Genomic DNA, 21,183 nt, shown 5'->3' on the forward strand with positions numbered 1-21,183 from the left:
GCGGTCCAAATCATGAACGAAGGGTGTCTTTTATGTTCGATGTATTTTGGTCTTACAACTTGCGTTGCACAAATGCTTTTCAAGCAATCTCTGGTGGTGAATACCACCATTATGAAATTACACGTACTGTGTGTTTCGCTTGTGACAAGATGCTCCTCAGACAAGTATCTACTACAAACACTAATAGACCTGTAAAGATTCCGGGGTAGAATAGGTCTTTAGCAACCCATGCTTACCGAAAAAGGCGACTATGCTTGTCGCAAGAGGCGACTAACGGGATCGGATGGTCAGGCTCGCTGACTTGGTTGATGCATGTCATCGTATCCCAATTGCGTGGCTCGATGTTCATGATATCAATCACTGGATTGTCTGGTCCAGACTCGATTATTTACAGATCGCCGTCATATAGCTGTGCGGCGTTAAACAACAAACAAACAAATAAATTCTTTGTTGATGAAAATAAGTGGCGACCCTGCACCTGCCGTCATACAGCTCGAATATTCATGCAGCGTAAAACAACAAACCAACCAACCAACCAACAAACATTGATACCTGGTTTACATTTAAATAAAGTTCGTAAATGCATCGTCAATAAAGACGTAACAATTGGTTGAAGTATCGATGGATTGAAAGTGTCCATGATCAGACTGCAAAATATCGATGACAACCACTCCAATAATGTCCATGATTGACATTTACACAAGCCATAGTTTCGATGAATGAAATGTGTTAAACAACAAACATACAAGCCAACAAAAAATATGAGTAAAATATTATGTGGGTAAACTCACTTTATCTGCGTTGTGTTTCTGTTAATTTACACTGAATGAAGCGTCGTACAATCATTCCTATCTATTCAGTACGATCACTTTGTATAATGATGCCTTTCAGCACTGTCAGATAGTTCGGACGCCTCTTTCAGTGACGTCTACAAAATGCTGCCATCTCTCTCCTTTGGTATAGACTTCCACAGTTATGTTTGTTTCAGGAAAATAGTGGTATACAGGATTGTACTATGTCAATTAGGTCACTGATTCGAGAGTGTTATTGGTATGGTGTTTTACGCCCGTGTGTTCAGTACATTGATACTGTAACCGTGAAACTGTGAAACTTGACTGTATCGTTCCCATTAGTCCTGCGCCATGACTGTAGAATATATATAAACATTATTTTTTCTAAAAGCCTAGGTAAGTCTAGATCAAACTAAACCAAGTCTAGTTTCCTTGATTCCACAGCAGAAGAGGGAAGGTTCTTTTGAAGAAAAAAATACATTTATTTTAAAGAAATGTTCCCACTGAAATCTTTGATATAAACAAATGTGAGGTTTAACGAATCAATGCGAAGGGTTGACTGAGTAATGTCACTGACTATTCATATTCGCGTTCACGGTAGCAACTGTCCTGAAAGTGGGCTTTCAGAATTAACGGCGTCCAGTATAAAGAGGTTTCTCTGTCTTCCTGACACATGACACTCTTTTTGGATCAATAAAACATTCATGATGATATCAGGGATAGAGTTTACCGAACTGTATGGGTGCTCACATACAGTATCGGGTTTTTGGTGTCGCTGAGGCGTAACAGAAACCTATGATAGAGGGTTCGAATCCCAGATTCGCCCTGAATATGTTTCTGGGTTTGTCAGCACCAAACCCGTGAGTTAACCAAAGTTGTAAACGTCTAAGACAAGCACTTCGGACTTTCCTTCCACACCGAACTGACACGATGTATTATAACTGAAATACCGTTCTGCAGTACGGCGTTTAAACTCACTCACTCACTCACTGAATTACTGTTTCGCGGAAACAAAGCATAAATGTTCAACTGGCAATCCTTCAATCAAGCTGTCATACAAATGTATTCAAAATTTACTTTGAATTTGAGTCAAATCGTATTTGCATTCTAAAATATTTTGGCGTTCTTTACAATAATTTAATGAATAGTGTTTAGCAATGTAAAGCTTTAAAGGAAAGTATGGGTGGATGGTAACCACTGACATTTATACTCACTCAAAAATATAAAATTCAATAAATATGCATCTATTCTGTACCAGTGAACATCCGGGTTAGAAAACGTTTTCAGCAACCCATGCTTGCCATAGGATACGATTATCTTGTCGTTAGAGGTGTCTAACGGGATTGGGTGGTCAGGATCACTGACTTGACTGATGCAATTGCGTAGATCGATGTTCATGGTGTCAATTGCCTGGACCACACTCGATTACTTACAGACCGCCGTCATATAGCAGGAATATTGCTGAGTGCGGCGTTAAACAACAACCAACCAACAAACCACTTTCAGTTCTTCTTTTGCGTTTGTGATTAAATCCTTTCACCGCCACAGCACAGCTCCCCAACACACGTTACTTGACAAAGAGGAATCCAAATACTAAGATCAGAGTGTTCTGTTCGATTATTTACAAACCACCGTCATATACTCGACTATTGCTGAGTGCGACGTTAAACAACAAACACATCTTTTATTCTGAAATAAATGCATCTTTCAATACATATTTATATCAAAGACATCTCAAATTTAAGGTTTAAGGTCGTCACCATTTTGTTTGTTGGGAGCATGATACTCACACTCAATGATTGTTTAGCTCTCAGGGGCTCACAAGAACCGTAAAAAAGCGCTTTCGGAATGCCACCATACCCGTGCTCGTGGGTTTCACCGAAGTGGTAGACGTCTGAGACCTGCATCACTTCGGGCTTTCCTCCCACATTAAGCTGACACGCCGTGATATAACTGGAATACTGTTAACAGCGGCGTTAAACACAATGAATATTTAGCTATCAGGGGCTCATAAGAATACTTTCGTTTAACCGTAAAAAGCGCTCTCGGAATGCCACGGCTCGCTGAACATCAATGTCTACTCACCGCGAGTATGCTGCATGAGGTGACGCAAAACGAAGTTCCCAGACATTTTAATGTTCATCGAGACACATTATCATCTCTGTGGAGACATCTCTGTGGAGACCTTATCCACAGCAGTGCAACACTTTTGGCGGGTCGTCCACGTGTGATGTCACTTCAACAAGACATTTATATTCGGTTGGTGCTTACACGGAATTGATATCAAACTACTACATTAACAGCTTGGAGAAGTTGAGATCAATTAGTGGCACAACCGCACACAATCGGTCGGGGAAGCACAACATCTGGCCCCGACGTACAGCGATACACCAAAGTTTGTTTCCACGTCAATGTCAGGCACGCCGGGGGGCACGGGTGGCCCAGTCGTCTAAGGCGCCGCGATTCGCTGTGCGGAGTTGCGTCCCTTGGGTACGCCAGAAACCTATGATTGTGGGTTCGAATCCCGGTTCGCCCTGATTATGTTTCTAGGTTTGTCAGCACCATACCCGTGCTCGTGGGTTTCACCGAAGTGGTAAACGTCTGGAACCTGCATCACTTCGGGCTTTCCTCCCACATTAAGCTGACACGCCGTGATATAACTGGAATACTGTTAAAAGCGGCGTTAAACACAACACACTCACTCACTCAGGCACGCCCAGCTTGGTGTAGACATCATCTGAGATTCGGGAGACAAGACTGGGATGGTGTACTGTTTAAAGATGAGTCCGGGTTTCTCATGGACAGCTCTGATGGTCGTGCAGCAGTCTACAGGCGACGCTTGCCGTTACAGGTCTTTAGCGACGCTTGCGTTACTCAACGTCGTCAGTAGATCTTGATGGTGGAAGTGCAATGGTATAGGTGGCATCCCAACTTATGAGAGAACACTACTCATCATAGTAAATGGCAATTTGAATGGCGTTCGCTGCCGGGATGAATTCGTTCGAGATCCTGTTCTATCCTTTGTACAAATGTAGGGTCGTAACGTCACGTTGCAGCAGGATAAGGTCCGCCCACACGTTGCACGTTTTGTAAGACTTCTTGAGGCAGCATAACATTGCTGTCCTGTCATAGCCGACTGTTTCACCAGACCTCTCCCCCATAGAACATGTCTGGGATGAGATAGACCTACGCCTACGACAGGGTCAGAACCAGCCGGTATCGCTAGCTCAGTTAGACAAGTCTTTGGTTGACATTTGGAACCACATCCCCCAGGTTGTTTTCCGTCATCTAGTATCTTCGCCTTTATCACACCTGTTTTTGACATTGTTAATTGAGTTGTTACACCCCCGACCTTTTCTAGGGCGTGTATCTCTTTCAACTGTTACCAAGTATGTGTTTTGTAAATGAATTTGTATGATAAAAGATTGATGAGACACACGACCAAATATTATGTTGTTATTTTCAATAACATAACATTTACAACGCTTTATATGAAGCACTGCTACGTTTTTTTCAGCAGCATGTATTTACGTGTAACGTCAACATTGAAATATTTCTTTATCAACAGGTAGCGTGACCAGTATGGCTGGGCCAATGGCAGCGCAGTGGGGTCAACAACCCACTGATAACCTTTCAACCCTAGTTGACCCCGACCTTAATGAAGTGATAGGCATCCTACATCAACGTTTTCAAAATCAACATATATACGTAAGTATCAGAATCAGATTGCTTCTTGTATTGATTACCTTGGTATGTAACATCAACCCTGAGATGGGCTTATTCTCATACAGTTTCAGTGAGTGAGTATGGTTTGTCACCGCCATTGGCCATATTTCAAGTACCGTATTCGACGTAATAAGCGCCCAGGGCCCTCTCAAAATTAGAAATAGGGGGCTCTTATTAGAATATTATTTTGGAGTTGCAAAATCGTAAATTTCGTGGTTTATGCTGACAGCCTGAAACGTTTACATACGACAGATATATTTTTCCAGAATGTAATTGCCCATAATTGAGGGTGCATACAACACGGGTGCGCATTATACATGAATAAATAAGTCTTGTGTACATTGATCAATCGGAAGGGGTCCTAACTGGGATTGTGCACTAGCCAATATATTAGCAAATATCGCCGTAGGCGCTTATTAGAGCGGAGCGCTTATTACGTCGAATACGGTATATCACGTCGGGGAAATGGGCTTCACACATTGTACCCATGTGGGGAATCGAAACCGCGGCCCCGTACAGTTTCAGATGAAAGCTGGTGGTCGTAGAGATGGAATCACGGTATCATAAAGCCGTTCTTAAATTCCACATCCATCGTTGGTACATATCCGCCATATTTACTTTGATTTACTCCTTATTGTTGGTCTGTTTCACAAAACAGCAATACAACTGACGTAACTTGATACAAGCCTGTAATATTAACGAGGAAAGCTATTTTCATTCCTGAGGTAGTGATATTACGTCTACATCTACCGTCACAGTAATCGGGTTCACTCGGAGTATTCCGATGCTTACCTATACTTGGAGCAGCAATAGAGTGGTGTCGTATGGATTCACTGCAAACCGTGTATCCGCCGAATGTAGTTCGAGTAACGCGACCCTGTTTTTGAAGACAGCTTAATCTAGTAATTTCTAGAAGTTAGGTATACACAGAAAACTGAAACAATTTAAACGTTTCCCGACTCCCTGCCGTTAGTCTTGAATCACGATATAGTCACGTGTCCAAAACCGGTTCCAATATGGATTCCTGTTTTTGCTGGCCGAGGTCATTCTGGACTTTAGACGAGCCGAGTGCCTTGAAGGTAATTTCATTCGTCAAATCTCGCCCCTTTCCGAATTGACTCGGAATGACACGATTGCTGATTATCAACAAACGACTCCACAATTTTAAAACTCGCTATGTTGATCAATAATAATCTCACGGAGGGACATTTATCTGAAATAGAGTTTGACACCCTACGAGAAAGTAACTGTAATATATATTTTTCACTGATGCGATCTGCCCTCCAACAATCGGAAGAAGGAATTATTCACTGAACGCCGTCCCAACTTATCAGTAACCCCTTTTCGTAACCGCAAATTGACGATCGCTGTCAGATCGAATTTACCCCTGGCCTTAGCTTTACCCACGTGGTGAAGATACAGGTGGTAAGATCCTAAATCCGTACGTCACACGTGTGTCGTACAAGGTTGACCTCGTTTTATTCGTTTTGATTGGATAACCATGACCTCTGTCACACCGGAACAACTTTATTCATTCATAAAAAATCGCGAGACGTCATTCTATTTACAATTACAATGCAGATCTGAAGCAATCTCATAAAAGCGAGAGACATTTACACACACTTTACTCAACCAAACTAAGATAGTCACACGCACCAACTTCGCTTTGCATTCTGTATTAGTTATGCACAGAGCTACTACAGACATTATATAATCGAGCTGTATCCATTTGCAATGTACTACTCGTCATTGATAGATCGAGGGCCCCTATGAGCGTGACGCACCCAACCACTTTCTCGACTTTCAATTTGATTTAACATATAAGGATAAGCTAGGTGAAATGAAGTCAGTTTTAACTATGTGGGTGTATATCTAGACTTACGTTGGATGCTCTGGTTGTGCCATCAGTATCCTCTTCGACGCGTATTTTGTAGCCTTGTTTCGTGAGGTGTTTGTTCATGACTAAACATATACGACTGCACACCAGATCACTCAAAGTGAACAGTTCCGATACAAATCATTTAAAAAACTCCGTGGAAGAAAGTCTGACTTCTGAGTTTGTGGCCAAGAACATCCAAAATACGAACAATAACATTCCCTAGCGTAAAACGCTGTGAGTAGATCACGGTTGTCTTTTCATATTCCGATGAATATGTATTCTTATATGTATAATATATATGTAAGCTTTCGCTCGGTCAGATACCATAGCAAGTCCACTCGTTTCGTAAAGACGGTATCTAACGAGAATGAGTGTTGTATTCTCTATATACTGTATCTACGAGATATAGTAAACAAGGTTAGTTTGGTGTTTGCAAGATACCGACACTTACGGAAGTAATGTGATCAGGAAATGCGAATACGGCATAGACACAATCAGTCCTACAGGTGAGTGAGTTGGTTAGTGAGTGAGTTGGTGAGTGAGTGAGTGAGTGATCGGGAAGTTGTATGGGTGGGGAGATAAGTAGTGCTTAACGGCGCATCAGGATCAACTCATCACCGTGAGAAATGTATATTATTGTTCTATGTTGAACTTGATAAGATTGAAAATAAAGTCCCACAGGTATGGTAAATACCGTTCTGACCTTTGACCATGATGAATGACGTTTCCCACGCACACGTTTTCTTCAAAAACAAGATTGGTTTCTCAAGTCCTGTCAAATTGTATCACGATTCGCAACGTTCGGAGGTAAGAACTATCCTGAAGGCGTTTCATTGTAGTGTTCAGGTATATTGGACTTATGTATGGTATTATGAAATATGTGCTATTTCAATTGAAGGAATATGTTCACAAATATGTTTATGAATTGGTGCAGCCAAGGGTCTTTTACCAGCCTACGATAGAACACCGACCACACAAGCTTTGAATAATTGATCGGTCTATTTTATATTCCCACAGACAACTATCGGAGATATCATCTTGTCCGTGAACCCACAACAGACGATCCCTCTCTATGGCTCGCGGGTAGGTCCTGTTGGAAGGAAGGAGGTACACCATGTATTTAGGTTACTATAGATGCAGCAGCATGTTGCCTTGAAGACAAGTCTATGGCAACTCATTGTTTATCGTACTGGGCTCCGTTCTACAAAGAGGCAAGGGCCCCGTTCCACAAAGCGATCTTAGCGTTACGATGATCTTAAGCCTAGTGTGTTTAAGTATGGGAGTTAAGATCGCTTTCCACATAGCTATCGTAACGCGCATACTTAACATGCCTATTACGGAAGTCATTGCGCTAAGTTCGCTATGTGGAACGAATCCCTCCTCAACAAGTGATAAACGATGTCCACTGTCAATGAAGCGTCAATTTGTGATGTGTTGAACGCATCTTATTCTCACCGAAACATCGGCGTTGCATCCTTACAATCGTTGGACTTTATTGTTTTGTGTGGATTGCAGTGATAATCTAATCTATGAATTCTGAATCATCAACGGTCGGTGCTACAGGTTGGAGATTTCTACAAAGATGTGCCGTCCGCCCTGTCTCAGCAGCCTCACATCTTCACGACAGCATGTCGCGCTCATCGCTACCTTCAGATACACAACACAGACCAGGCTATTGTTTTGTCAGGGGAGAACGGGTCAGGTGAGTCCATGTCGCGCTCATCGCTACCTTCAGATACACAACACAGACCAGGCTATTGTTTTGTCAGGGGAAACGGGTCAGGTGAGTCCATGTCGCGCTCATCGCTACCTTCAGATACACAACACAGACCAGGCTATTGTTTTGTCAGGGGAGAACGGGCCAGGTGAGTCCATGTCGCGCCCATCGCTACCTTCAGATACACAACACTGACCAGGCTATTGTTTTGTCTGGGGAGAACGGGTCAGGTGAGTCCATATCCCGCCCATCGCTACCTTCAGATTCATAACAAAGACGAGGCTATTGTTTTGTCAGGGGAGAACGGGTCAGGTGAGTCCATGTCACGCCCATCGCTACCTTCAGATACACAACACTGACCAGGCTATTGTTTTGTCAGGGGAGAACGGGTCAGGTGAGTCCATGTCACGCCCATTGCTACCTTCAGATACACAACACTGACCAGGCTATTGTTTTGTCTGGGGAAAACGGGTCAGGTGAGTCCATATCACACCCATCGCTTCCTTCAGATTCATAACAAAGACCAGATTAGTATCATTTCTGGGGGGCGTTCGCTCGTCACGCCGAAGACCCGGGTTCGATTCCTGACATGGGTACAATGTGTGAAGCCCATTTCTGGTGTCCCCCGCCGTGATATTGCTGGAATATTGCTAAAAGCGGCGTAAAACCATACTCACTCACTCATTTCTGGGAAAAACGAGTCAGGTGTGACCATGTTTTCCTACGCCATCGTCTGTCATGTACTTAAAATGCGTGAAACATGTTTTTACACAAGTGAATCATAAACAAGCGCTGAAGAAGAAGTTGAAGAAATGAAATTATAATAATTCAACGTCTTAATCCATTCCAGGAAAAACAGAAGCTGTGAAAATCCTAGTTTCCCAATTCGGGCGCCTGTCGACAGTCGGGTCACAGGATCCTCCACAGAGCGATGTAGCCAGTCTCCTGAACGAGGTTCACATATGTCGTTTATATAAAGGTTAGGGCACGAGGACCTGGTGCCGAGGATTCAAACTAACCATTTCAACGATGAAATACCAGGGGTCCGAGTGCTCTAACCTATTTATTTATAAAAAAATCGATGCTAGAAATAACGATGTATTCGCTTAATTCACTTTCAACCACACATGAGCCATGATGGTATATACCCTCTTGGCTTTGAAGGTTCTGTATTTGATTGCTCAAGGGTAAACGTACGGAGCGCTTTTACTCGATACTGTAAACTAAGTTCTTGTTTGATTATTTGGAAAACCTGACATTTCACTGCATATGATTTGTTTTCTTTAAATACAGTGATGAACATGTGGGTTGTTGACTCTAATTAAATATAAATAATATTCTCTTGAAATCGGTTTCATTAATATTTTGCAGAAAATAGTTCACTTGGCATAGGGCATCAGACAGTTCGGTCGTTATAGAAGAACAGTGACGTTTGACAACACAATGACGAATATTCTTATGCATAGATATCTACAGGCAGATCACCTTTGTGCATTAATTTCAAAATATTTCGCAAAGCCATGATGATTATTAATATGTATGACATTTAGTAAGAATTCTTCATTCTTTTAAATTTCATCTACGTTTTTGTCTTAAAACATTATAACATTTCAAAATTATTTTAACATTTATTTTAAATGACCGACTAATAAACACATGCAGGCAATGTCCTTGTTGGAAGAGTTTGGCAACGCGGACGTCGGTATCAACCGCAACTCCAGCAGACACGGCAAGATGGTGGAACTCGCGTGGGATGACGGAAAGCTAGTCGGAGGTATCACGTGATTTTAACGTTGAAACATCTTTGAGAAAGGAAATACCCCTTTTACACAATTTGCAAATTAAAGACGACACCACGCTAAACTCGGTGGTGATTGCGCAAGTGAAACATACATTGAAGCATAACATTCCTCAAATTCCCATCCAAGTATTATGAAACAGTAATTATCTGCTCTTGTGTTTCATAGCCGAAATAATGGTTTTGGGTCTGGAAAAGAACCGGGTGATGTTCTCAGAACACGGGGAAAAGAATTTCCATGTTTTCTACAGAATGTTGGTTGGATTTGATCAGGAAATGCGAACACGGCATAGACACAATCAGTCCTACAGGTGAGTGAGTGAGTGAGTTGGTGAGTGAGTTGATGAGTGAGTGATCGGGTAGGTGGGTGGGGATTTAAGTAGTGCTTAATGGCGCATCAGGATCAAGTCTTCACCGTGAGAAATCTATAGTATTGTTCTACGTTGAACTTGATAAGATTGAAAATGAAGTCTCACAGGTAAAGTAAATACCGTTCTGACCTTTGACCATGATGAATGACGTTTCCCACGCACACATGCTTTCTTCAAAAACAAGACTGGTTTCTCAAATCCTGTTAAATTGTAACACAATTCGCAACGTTCGGATGCTAACGAATACCAAGAGGACACAGAAAAATACATTGTATGTCTATCACTTACATCTTGCTCAAACAAAAAGCTTTTTTTTTATAGTACGTGTACGCCCACAGGAATATTCTTTACCGCCCACCTTCTAATCAATGCGAAGGTTGCAACGAAAAAGATTCATGACTTGCTTCTGATATCAAATCGATTTACAGTTTTAAATTCCAACCTTTCTTCGATAGACGATTATATATCTTTTCTTGGCAGATGTAAGCATCAGATAGTCATTAGAATGTAGTTGTGACAGGTTTTATCCTTGTAAGAAATGTGCTTGTGACGTCACCCACTCCTGGTCGTACAGTATATACTTGCCATGGAAATCTTTTATGAAGCAAATTACGCTGTTTTTCTGCAAAACATATGTTCCAACGACATGTATCTTATCCTTTGTGGCTGTTCTCGGGATCACGTTGACTATAATTATAAAAAAGCCACAATTCGCTGTGCAGAGTTGCGTGCCTTACGCATACCAGAAACCTATGATCCTGGGTTCGAATCCAAGACTCTCCTAAAGCATGTTTCTTGGATTGTCAGCACCATACCCGTGCTCGTGGGTTTTACCGAAGTGGTAAACGTGTGAGACCTGCATCACTTCGGGCTTTCCAGATAACACGCCGTGATAAAATTCAATGAAGCTTAAAACCAAACTCAGTCATTCTTAATTATGTTATAAATCTCCTATTCAGGATCATCGAGCCCATTGATGGGGGTCAGATATACAGAGACATGGCTGATGCGGAAGACAACGAGGTCAAATACAGATACCTCCGCGAGTATCTCAACACACTCGGCATAGAACATCAGGTAACAGAGGAGCGAAACGCTTCTAGATGTTTTAAACCACAATGGGACATCACTCGTCGTCAGTTCATGATGATATAAAATATTTTGTACTGTTTAAAGCGATGCGTAAAATGTAAAGATATAATGTTGAATTATTGAGAACTTCAATTATTTGTTCCCTGGCCTTAGCTGTTAACCTATTCTAAAGAACGTACAGTGATTTCACCAACTAAATGTATTCAGTCAGCCCGGTGTTATGTCTTCCTATATATACAGGTGGATAGAAATAAGAGTACACGCGGAATTACGGAGTCAGTTACTCTGTGTCACATCGGTTTGAGATGTGTTCACGATAGTACCTCGCAAATTCTGGTTTTCACTGGGTACGCTTGTTATGAAAATCACGAGTCCTTATATAGCCGTCCCATAGTTCTTTCAATGAGTATATATGATAGAATCGATGTATAGAAACAAAGCTAATGGCAGATCTATTACCTCTTCTATTTCGAAACTCTATTCCCGCATCTAATTAGACATAAGGATGGTATGATACTGTTAATTAAAAAACGTAATACTACACTAGTGTGTGTGAAGGGACGTCTGCAACATATAGTTGTTAATAATACTGAGTGTCATCTTGTATGTTTATTTACTTTTTTAATGTCATAAGTATCTCGCATTTCAGACCATTTTCAGAATTCCACGGAAGGATATATCTACAATAGTTTGTAAAAGAGGCTATGATGAGGATCGATTAATACAGGCATGACTCGGCTTGTTGTGTGTTATCTTACTCAGTCGTTGGGTCGTTGCTTTTGCAATTAACCACCAGCGAAGACTCGATTTTTTACAGCCTCGCGAATATAATTGGGCATAAAATAATTTGCTTACTTGATTCACCTGTTTAGACGTTCCGATCTGGCCGACAGACAGCAGGGACCGCCATATTTGAAGTTTTGAGCGCATTGTTGCATCTTGGGAACATTCATTTCGCGCCAGATCCGGAATCAGATTCAGCTTTTGTGGCCAACCAGGTGGAAGTTGAGGCAGGTGAGGCGTTAGGAGAATGTTTGAAAAGTACAGTAAACTACGTTCACAACGAACACGCTCATAACGAACTGGCGGATATAACAAACTGTTTTTTGGTCCCAGTCATTTGCGGTATTATGCATGTATGTTTATCGCGAGTTACGGTTATAACGAACTCAAATTGGTGGACTCTTTAAGTTCGTTATAACCGTAGTTTACTGTAGTACAATTAAAAGCTGACATTATAGCTGTCTACCATTGTGATCTGTTCATTTATTTATTTGTTTGAAGATATCCACGTTTCAACTATTTGTTTCTCGACTGAAGAATATTAGAATATTAAGCTGGAATATTGCTGAGTGCTACGGCATAGAATAACTAACAAACAATCAATCCTACTGATTGTATATAATTCGTCTTTACCGTGTCTGTCCGAACTTTCATAATAGGTCAATGCATCAAAATATGCAGTATGTTTACTGCGTTTTAATGGAGATTTGAGGCGTGGCTGAAACATTCGAGTCTAACTATGATGGACTGCGTTGATGTCCACACCATTCAGCCAACGATGCTGGAGTGCCTGTATCCCGATGGTGTAGAAGGCTTCCTGGTGGTGTAAAAAGTCACCCACAGCTAAAATGACGTCATCATAATTTGCTTAATGTTTACCAGAAAGTTCTTTCTTCGTATTTTGGAAGAGGTGTAAATCTTGTGAAAACGGAGGATGTTCAATGGGTGGAAAGCAAGATTCGTATTTTGCAGCCCTGGTAACACAACGACTTGGTGGAACAACACACTTTTAGAGAGTTTTCCACGAACTTTAACATTGATATTCTCAGAATAGCATAATTTTGGCCATTAATGGTGTGACCTATTAGGAGGTAGTCCACCAGCAGGACCCATTTGGAATCCGAGAAAGCCGAAGTCTTCACCTTACCAGTTGATTGAACAGCCTTTGCCTTCTTCGGAGGAGGAGGGGCGGTCGTGTAGTCTTGTGGTTGAAGCGTTCGCTCGTCTCGCCGAAGACCCGGGTTCGATTCCCGACATAGGTAAAATGTATGAGGCCCATTCCTGGTGTCCCCCGCCTTGATATTGCTGGAAGCCCATTCCCATTCCATTAATCTAGTTTGGACCAGACTATCCAGTGATTGGCATCACGAACATCGATCGACGCATTTGGGATGCGATGACGTACATTTACCAAATACGCGAGTCGGACCACCCGATCCCGTTAGTCGCCTTTTACGACAAGCATAGTCACTTTTTTACGGCAAGCATGGGTGGCTGAAGACCTATTCTACCCTGGATCTTCACGGGTCTGTAATATGTTCAGAGGTCACTTTTATGTATGCATACATAATTTATGCTGCCTGTATTTGGTAACAAATGCAGCCTTTAAGCAATGGATGGTTGGTTTGTTGTTTAACGCCGCACTCAGCAATATTCCAGCTATATGACGGCGGTCTGTAAATAATCGAGTCTGGACCAGACAATCCAGTGATTATTATCATGAGCATCGATCCACGCAATTGGGATCAATGACATGCATCAACCAAGTCAGCGAACCTGACCACCCGATCCCGTTAGTCGCCTTTTACGATAAGACTGGTCACCTTTTACGGCAAGCATGGTTTGCTGAAGACCTAAGCAATGGAAGTATTGTACTTAATACGTGCAAACTGTTACGTGTGCATTGTACGTTCTTCTTAGTTAGGCTCAAAACTTTTCAGCCTTCTCTCATACTATCCCGCCGAAGAACTTTAATTATCGAGTTGTACACACGCATGATAAGAACGTCTGCCGATGCCATTACCATCTAAACGTCGACTCTGTGATGTCGGCTTAGTAACAACCTAATCAACACGAAGGAGTCACTTCAAAACACATCCCTATGTCTACAGGCGATCACCTTCACGCCCACATCATATATCATAATCACATTCGTCTGAAATTCCAAGGAATGAGGTGTCTCTTTTGAAGATTAGTTGTCCCCAGTAATAACACCAAGTGACGTCTCTCGGTTAGAGGTGCGTCAATTAACGCTTGGACTCGCGTTTCATGAAGAGATCTTTGAGTGACGTCACTGACGTCTTGCAGGATGTGTCCCAGACTGATATCACGTCCTTTATGTTGGAATTGCCGAGTTAATTGAAAAAAAGAAATAATACCATACTCTTTATCGTCATTGGATCGTCTAGCTTCACTGATCCTTGTAGGCAAGTATTAGGGTAATGGACAGATTTTTGAAACAAGGATGTAAGGTTTTGTGTATTTATGGATATTCTAAAGTTTATATCTAGCTGTCAAACATCTATTTTGTATACATTAATAGGGAGATTTTATTTATCATCCAAAATCATTATTCCAACTTTTTCAGTTTGTAGACAGTAAAAATCAGTGTCTTAAGTGTAAAAAGTACTGCTAACAGTTTCAGTAGCTGAGCTATTAGTGATGTCATTTGATTGTGACGTCATGGTAATCAATGACAGTGTAGATATCGCTTGATCTCACCATAGCGATATCTCCTGTGGGAGCCAGTTTTGGATTCCGACTACATCACGAGCATTATGAATCACTATCAAATAGTGACGATACCAGGCGTTCGTGAGAAAGTGAGCGTATCCTGCCCCACCGATGGCACCAGTCACAAACACATGCAAAAGCAAGTCAAGTGTTCACACGTTGCCAAACATTTCAATCTCAGTTTAAGATATATATATAATCCCATTTCTTTCCACAATGCCAAGACAAATGAGTTAACCTAGGGTATCCACCAAAGTTAAAACTAAAAACAAAAACCGACATGCCACTTTCAGAGTCTTATCAGGATCCGTGCGTAGAAATTCAAAATAATGTCAGCCTCAGGCTGTACGACAAGAAGGATGATTTCTGTTTTCCAATCGTGAATGTCCTCTTCATGTTGCGCAACATCCTATCAGCTCCAGCTAAAGGCGTCTACATCTCTCAATTGCTTAGAAACTTTAGAGCATGAGAAGTAGGTCTTCAGCAACCCATACTTGCCGTAAAAGGCGACTATGTTTGTCGTAAGAGGCGACCAACGGAATCTGGTGGTCAGGTTTGCTGACTTGGTTGAAGCATGTCATCGTATCTCAATTGCGTAGATTGATGCTCACGATGTCCATCACAGGACTGTGTGGTCTAGATTCGATTATTTACAGACCGTTGTCATATAGATGGGATGTTGCTGTGTGCGGCGCTAAACAACAAACAACCAAAAACATTTTATTCAAATTTCACGGAAACACTTACACCTTACTTCATACAAACTAGGCTTTTTAAAAAAAAAAGGTTTCACCATCAAAAACCTGGTTAAGTCATTCCACAATGTTTATGGTAGACATTCAGAGGAATTAAAGTAGCACTGATTCAATGTTATAACCTTAATTTCTGACACTATTGTTATGAACCTTCGGTGACTGACCGGAGGTACGGGTAAAGTAAGACATGTTCCCTTTTCGCGAACACCTGGTGTTATCGCTCAACCATTCGTATTATTTTCCTCATTTTCTTGCCTCTTATACCCAATGGAATTTGATTCGGCAGCTATTTGAGATTGATTATTCTTCGGCGTTGTCGTTTTGAATTAACAAGATGTGCCTACATCTTAATAAAATACCATAATAATTGTATTCCGCAATTGTGAATTTCGGGCTTGCTAAGCACTAAACATGTTACGACTCGTTTTAATTCTACTTAGAGCAAAAAATGACCCAATTTCCATGTTTTGAAACTTTGTGCATGTTTAAAGCCTTTCAGCGTTTCGGGTGATACAATCATTCACTTTTGATAATACGCCAGTCGTTTTAAAACTGTGCCATATTTGCAAAATATTGTTAGAGTTCCATACAGATTGCTGGGAAGCATTCATATGAAATTGTCGAGTGAACTGCATTGATAAAATGCTTTAACATGTCAATATTTACAAAAACATGTTCCCTCAATTATGATCGCTGAAGGATGAACATAAGAATCAATATTCCATTTACGATCCAACACTTTTCGACATTCGCATTTACTTTATTTGTTATTTCTCCTTCTCGAGTTGGATGCACGTGTGTCCTTATCATGAATACTATATATTGTAAACTGGTTCGATAGGAAACATATCGTAAAAACATTAAAAAATATTCACTGTATATATGATAGACTAAGTGTTATCGATACCAAAGTCCAATTGATACATTTCATATCACGATCCGATATGTATATGTAACCGATATAACATCGCAGGAACATCTTATAATAAAATCAACATATCGATCGATGCCTATTTGTTTCTGTTAATTTAGATGGATACAAACTATATCTATCTGTATATATATGTTGTTTGTAGACATGTAAATATATATTTAGCAGAGTTCATCCATGCTCTGTTTAATGTCGTCTCAGCATTGGTTATTTTAAGAATGACATTATATGGTAAAGAGGTGGCTACATTTGTGTGTTGTGGTATCGGAAATATCATTTAGAAAGAATAAAAAGATGTATCATGTTGGTCATGTCTCGCATAATGCATGTGTTTATTCCTGATGAATTATATTTACGATACTGAGACACACTCGGCTTATAGGCTCTATTTCAGTTAGCAAATAGATAACCAAAGTAGGTGATATAATAATTATAGGCTGTTTATATTGCGAATATTTCCACACCACTCAGAGGCATGCTCAAAGCGCTATTTCTGAGGAAGTCATAATAACATTATCACTCACTTTCATACACATATATGGCGTCCCCGTGGTCAATTGGAGAGAGCGTCTGCTCTAAGGGGAAGCAAGAGAGGAAGGATGATGGTTTGATTCCCTGGCAGCGTCATACCAAAAGATGTTAAAAGATGGTACTTTGTACCCTGCTATGACGTCACTGAAATCTAAAGTGACGTCATTGCCGTTGTATCATTCTGAAGTGTGATTTTAGTTAATATTCATTCTCTTATATAATCAACAAAAACAGTTAGGGTTTCCGAATAATTTTGTGGATAGTTTTATGAAATTGGCTGTTCAGTCTTCACCACATACAATATCCACAAAAATATTTATGACCCCTATCTTTTCGTGTCAAATATGTTTAAATCTTACAAAACACATTAAAACATACGACAATCACTCAATACAACCCTTATTATAATTATATAAGTACATATGTGTAATTTATGTTTTAGCTGCCGAATTGTTGGGTGTTCAAGCGCAAGACATTTCCGGGATGTTGTTGACTCGCTATGGATATTCAGGAGGTAGGTGAAAATAATATTAATCATCATGACAATCAAGCATACAGCTCGAGACCCAAAAAGCATGCTCAATGCACATGACATAACATCATCCATGTCAAGTGATCGGTGATAATGCATCCTTAGCTCCGAGGAGAATACAAGCTGATTTTTAGGAGCAAGGATGTTTGCATTTACGTTGCCATCCCATCCTACCGGGTACCACCTGAGAGCGAGTCGAAGAGAAACACATTACGACAAGGTCACTTACCTTAGGAGAATCAGTATATTACATGACCTGTGATTCAGTGAGGTGTATCATCGAAGCCAAGACATTTCATGAGACCAGGCAAGTTTGCCAAGAACGGTTACCCATCCAACTACTCTTCCCCGCCAGCGTTACTAAACTTTAACTGATTCGTGACCTTTGTATTATTCACGTGACAACAATGCGTTTGAAATTCTGAAGACGGCAAAAAAACAAAAATTATCTACCTGGTTTTCATGTATTACATAATGTGACTTTTGGGGTGAATGAAACATACTAGTCTAAATGTGCTTGCTAGTCATGAAAGCTAGTTCGTGATCATTTGTTCGCTCACCCCACTTCCACCGTGATATGGCTGGAGTAATACGAAAAACCGTGTAACTCACTCACTTCATCACTCACCAACTCATACATGAACTACTCACTTATGAGCATACTGACTCATGAACTCACTCGCTCATGAACTTACTCATGAACTCACTCGCTCATGAACTTACTCATGAACTCACTCGCTCATGAACTTACTCATGAACTCACTCGCACATGCACTAACACTCATGGAGTCATGAACACACTGACGCATGAACTCATCCATGAACCCGCCCACTCATGACCTTAATTTTCACCCATAAGGTCCCTTATCTCATGGTGTTGATCACATACCCATATCACCTGGTGGTTTTAGCCACGTGTTTCGGAAACCGTATATCACAAGGGTTAACTTAAGGTATCATACCAGCACGCACCTACAGGCATCTGTCATGTTGACGAATCCCACTTGTGACTCGAAAACAAATAAAAGCTTAACATAAGTGAATAAATATACAAACACTTTTACAAATTTCAATTGCACTGACGATAATATTAGACGTCAGGGACATCTCCACCTTAAGACGGGTGTACTGCAGGAACATGTATAGGTTTTATCTGGTTTAATCGACACAGTCGCTGTAATTAGCTGTGCAAAGTTGTGTCCCTTAGATGTGCCAGATGATCGTGCGTTCGAATACCATATTCGTGCTGATTCGTCCTTGATCAGTCAGCAACACACCGTTCGCGAGGGAAAACATTGCTGGAACACCTGCACCACAGGTGTCGCTTTGAGCCGTTCTCTTACATAAAGCTGTTATGCCCCGATATAACTGAAATATTGTCCGCGGTAGGTTGCTGAGCAGTAAAGAATGAATGAATATTGTTTTTCGCCGTATCTGCAATTTTCCAGCTAACATTTTATATCAGCAATACCTCAACCATAAAGCGATGAGAACAAGCGAATAATTTGTAAATACATGTCGACTGTCAAGGACTGTCACAGCAAAACAAATAAATCTCTCCATGTTACTGGAAAGATTTTTTATCAATATTTAAAAATATAATAATTAAGAATTAAATCAAAACCAGGCTAAAGACAACCAGTAACCAAAGCCAGATTACATGACTGGGGACCTTGGGACTTGTTTTCTGCATTTTTCTACCTGTATGATTCCTCGAGTGATTTATGCCATCACGGCTACCAGTGGTCGGATGTCATCAAAGCCAGGTATTGTTACAACAAACATGACTACCAAGTGCTGAAACACTTGTCGACATCACGTACGTCCGATGAACTTTATATACGGAGAAGCCGACCATTTCTAATTCTATGCGAAGTCGTAGAACACACTCTGAAGTATCAGTGTTCTTAATAAACTTGACAACTGCTCAACACACTCGCTTTTTATATACATACTCCGTCAACTGCAGAATTGTTTTACAACTGTTATTTATGGTATAGAATGGTCACCACCAATACGTTTGATAACTCTCTTTTTTTCTCAGTAGTGATGTTTGTTTTGGAATTTTACAAAAAGCTTGCTGTTGTTGATAGGTGTATTTGGTATACGAATATGAGAATTCCCAAAGTATGGTATGAATAGGAACATCGCTGTCTCTCTTCCTTAAAATGAAGGTGTGCAAGTCGCTGATCATGCCGCATGACCTCCATCGCTAAAGCACGACCTATCCTTACCAATTACACATCAACCTCAAGGTTAGATCAAATCACAGTTCTATTATAAGGACGATGTCCTTTAAACCAGCTTGATATAACCCATTGTGCCTAAACTCTCCCAAAAAATCGCCTAAAATAAAAAAGCCCACATTTGATTGAAAATCGATTTGTCTACTGTAGACATATTTTCTAAAATAATTAGGAGACTGTGCTCGGGCACAGGGCTCTTGAGAGTTTGGTTAATTAGATGTGGAGTCCGTGCTCTCTTTCATCTGGTGAAAATATTCTATTGAAGTCTCAACTTTGACCGAGGTACACTACATTTCAAAGGTTCCTTCCCCTATAACGCAAAGTAGTGTCGTGATACGTTCATGGTAGTCCCGTGAAGGTGCAGCGGCTCCATAGTGGCGCAACGTTGTCAGTAAATGATGTGTCGATAGACTTGAGTTATTCTATGTCCGAGATGTCTACGGCGTCAGTAACACTGGCATCCTGCATCAGTTACAACTCTGCTATCTGACGTGTTTTCCAGTTTGTTATTGTCCTGTTGCTGTAAACGTGTACGGAGCTCACATAAGCTGCGTATTTGCGTAAAATACGCATAAAAAATGACATTCCGTCAACCTTGCCAAACTCCACGATGGCAGTTACATCATTATCATTTGCCATCACACTTTCTTGTGGAAGTATCGTGGTATTTTTGAGTCCTATAAAGCTCTCGAACCCACACGACACCACTTTGCAGGGACTAGATAAATAATTTTTTTAAATATTTAACTTAAATACCCACATTGTGTAAAAACTAGTGGGTAACAGAAATTTGAATACCCAGATAGAATTACTGATACCCAATGATTTTAAAATGCATGGGTAAAATACCCACAGCACCAAAAGCTTATCTGGAGCTCTGAGTATACATTTGAAACCATGGCGGGTTCCTAATCTGTTATAGATAGTCTTATTCAAGGCAGAAATGTACTTACTGTAACGTCATGCACATAAGTGAGATCTTGGTGGCTGGTCCGCCATGATGACCTACAGATGCCCACTATACTTCCCTCTTACGACAATGTGAAGTTCTTGAGGATATCGTTAAGGTATCATATATGGTTACAGGTTATGATGGATCCTTGCCAGAGATGATAGTTGCATCTGGTATTGCTTAATAACACCCACACAAGTTGCTATGGATTATAATCTCATACGACAAGCAATGGCTTTCTGGACCAATTCCACCACTGGACATATATGTTATGCTTTTTCAGTGGGTATTGGTTGATCCAAACGGCCGAGTATAAACAGGAATTTTATAGATAAAGATGGAAGAC

The 21,183-nt window shown here is 40.8% G+C and overlaps 1 protein-coding gene across 3 annotated transcripts in view; it reads left to right on the top strand.

Annotated features, from left to right (window-relative positions):
• The window catches only part of LOC139472487 (unconventional myosin-Id-like), a 260,458-nt gene that overhangs the window by 13,388 nt on the left and 225,887 nt on the right, over positions 1–21,183 (top strand). For 2 of the 3 annotated variants that reach the window (XR_011653888.1, XM_071254970.1), the window contains exons 2-10: positions 4,360–4,499; positions 7,414–7,479; positions 7,960–8,098; positions 8,964–9,067; positions 9,776–9,887; positions 10,081–10,222; positions 11,242–11,359; positions 12,247–12,388; positions 17,550–17,621. Coding sequence is in view for 1 of the 3 variants with exons in the window: in XM_071254970.1 (XP_071111071.1) it covers positions 4,374–4,499; positions 7,414–7,479; positions 7,960–8,098; positions 8,964–9,067; positions 9,776–9,887; positions 10,081–10,222; positions 11,242–11,359; positions 12,247–12,388; positions 17,550–17,621 (1,021 nt within the window). In the remaining 2 variants the exon portion in view is untranslated. Of the gene's footprint in view, positions 1–4,359; positions 4,500–7,413; positions 7,480–7,959; positions 8,099–8,963; positions 9,068–9,775; positions 9,888–10,080; positions 10,223–11,241; positions 11,360–12,246; positions 12,389–17,549; positions 17,622–21,183 lie in introns of those variants that run through there. The other variant, XR_011653889.1, reaches the window with a different exon arrangement.

The sequence above is a fragment of the Haliotis cracherodii genome, unplaced genomic scaffold, assembly GCF_022045235.1.
Source record: "Haliotis cracherodii isolate W230 unplaced genomic scaffold, xgHalCrac1.p SCAF_1, whole genome shotgun sequence".
NCBI lineage: Eukaryota > Metazoa > Mollusca > Gastropoda > Lepetellida > Haliotidae > Haliotis > Haliotis cracherodii.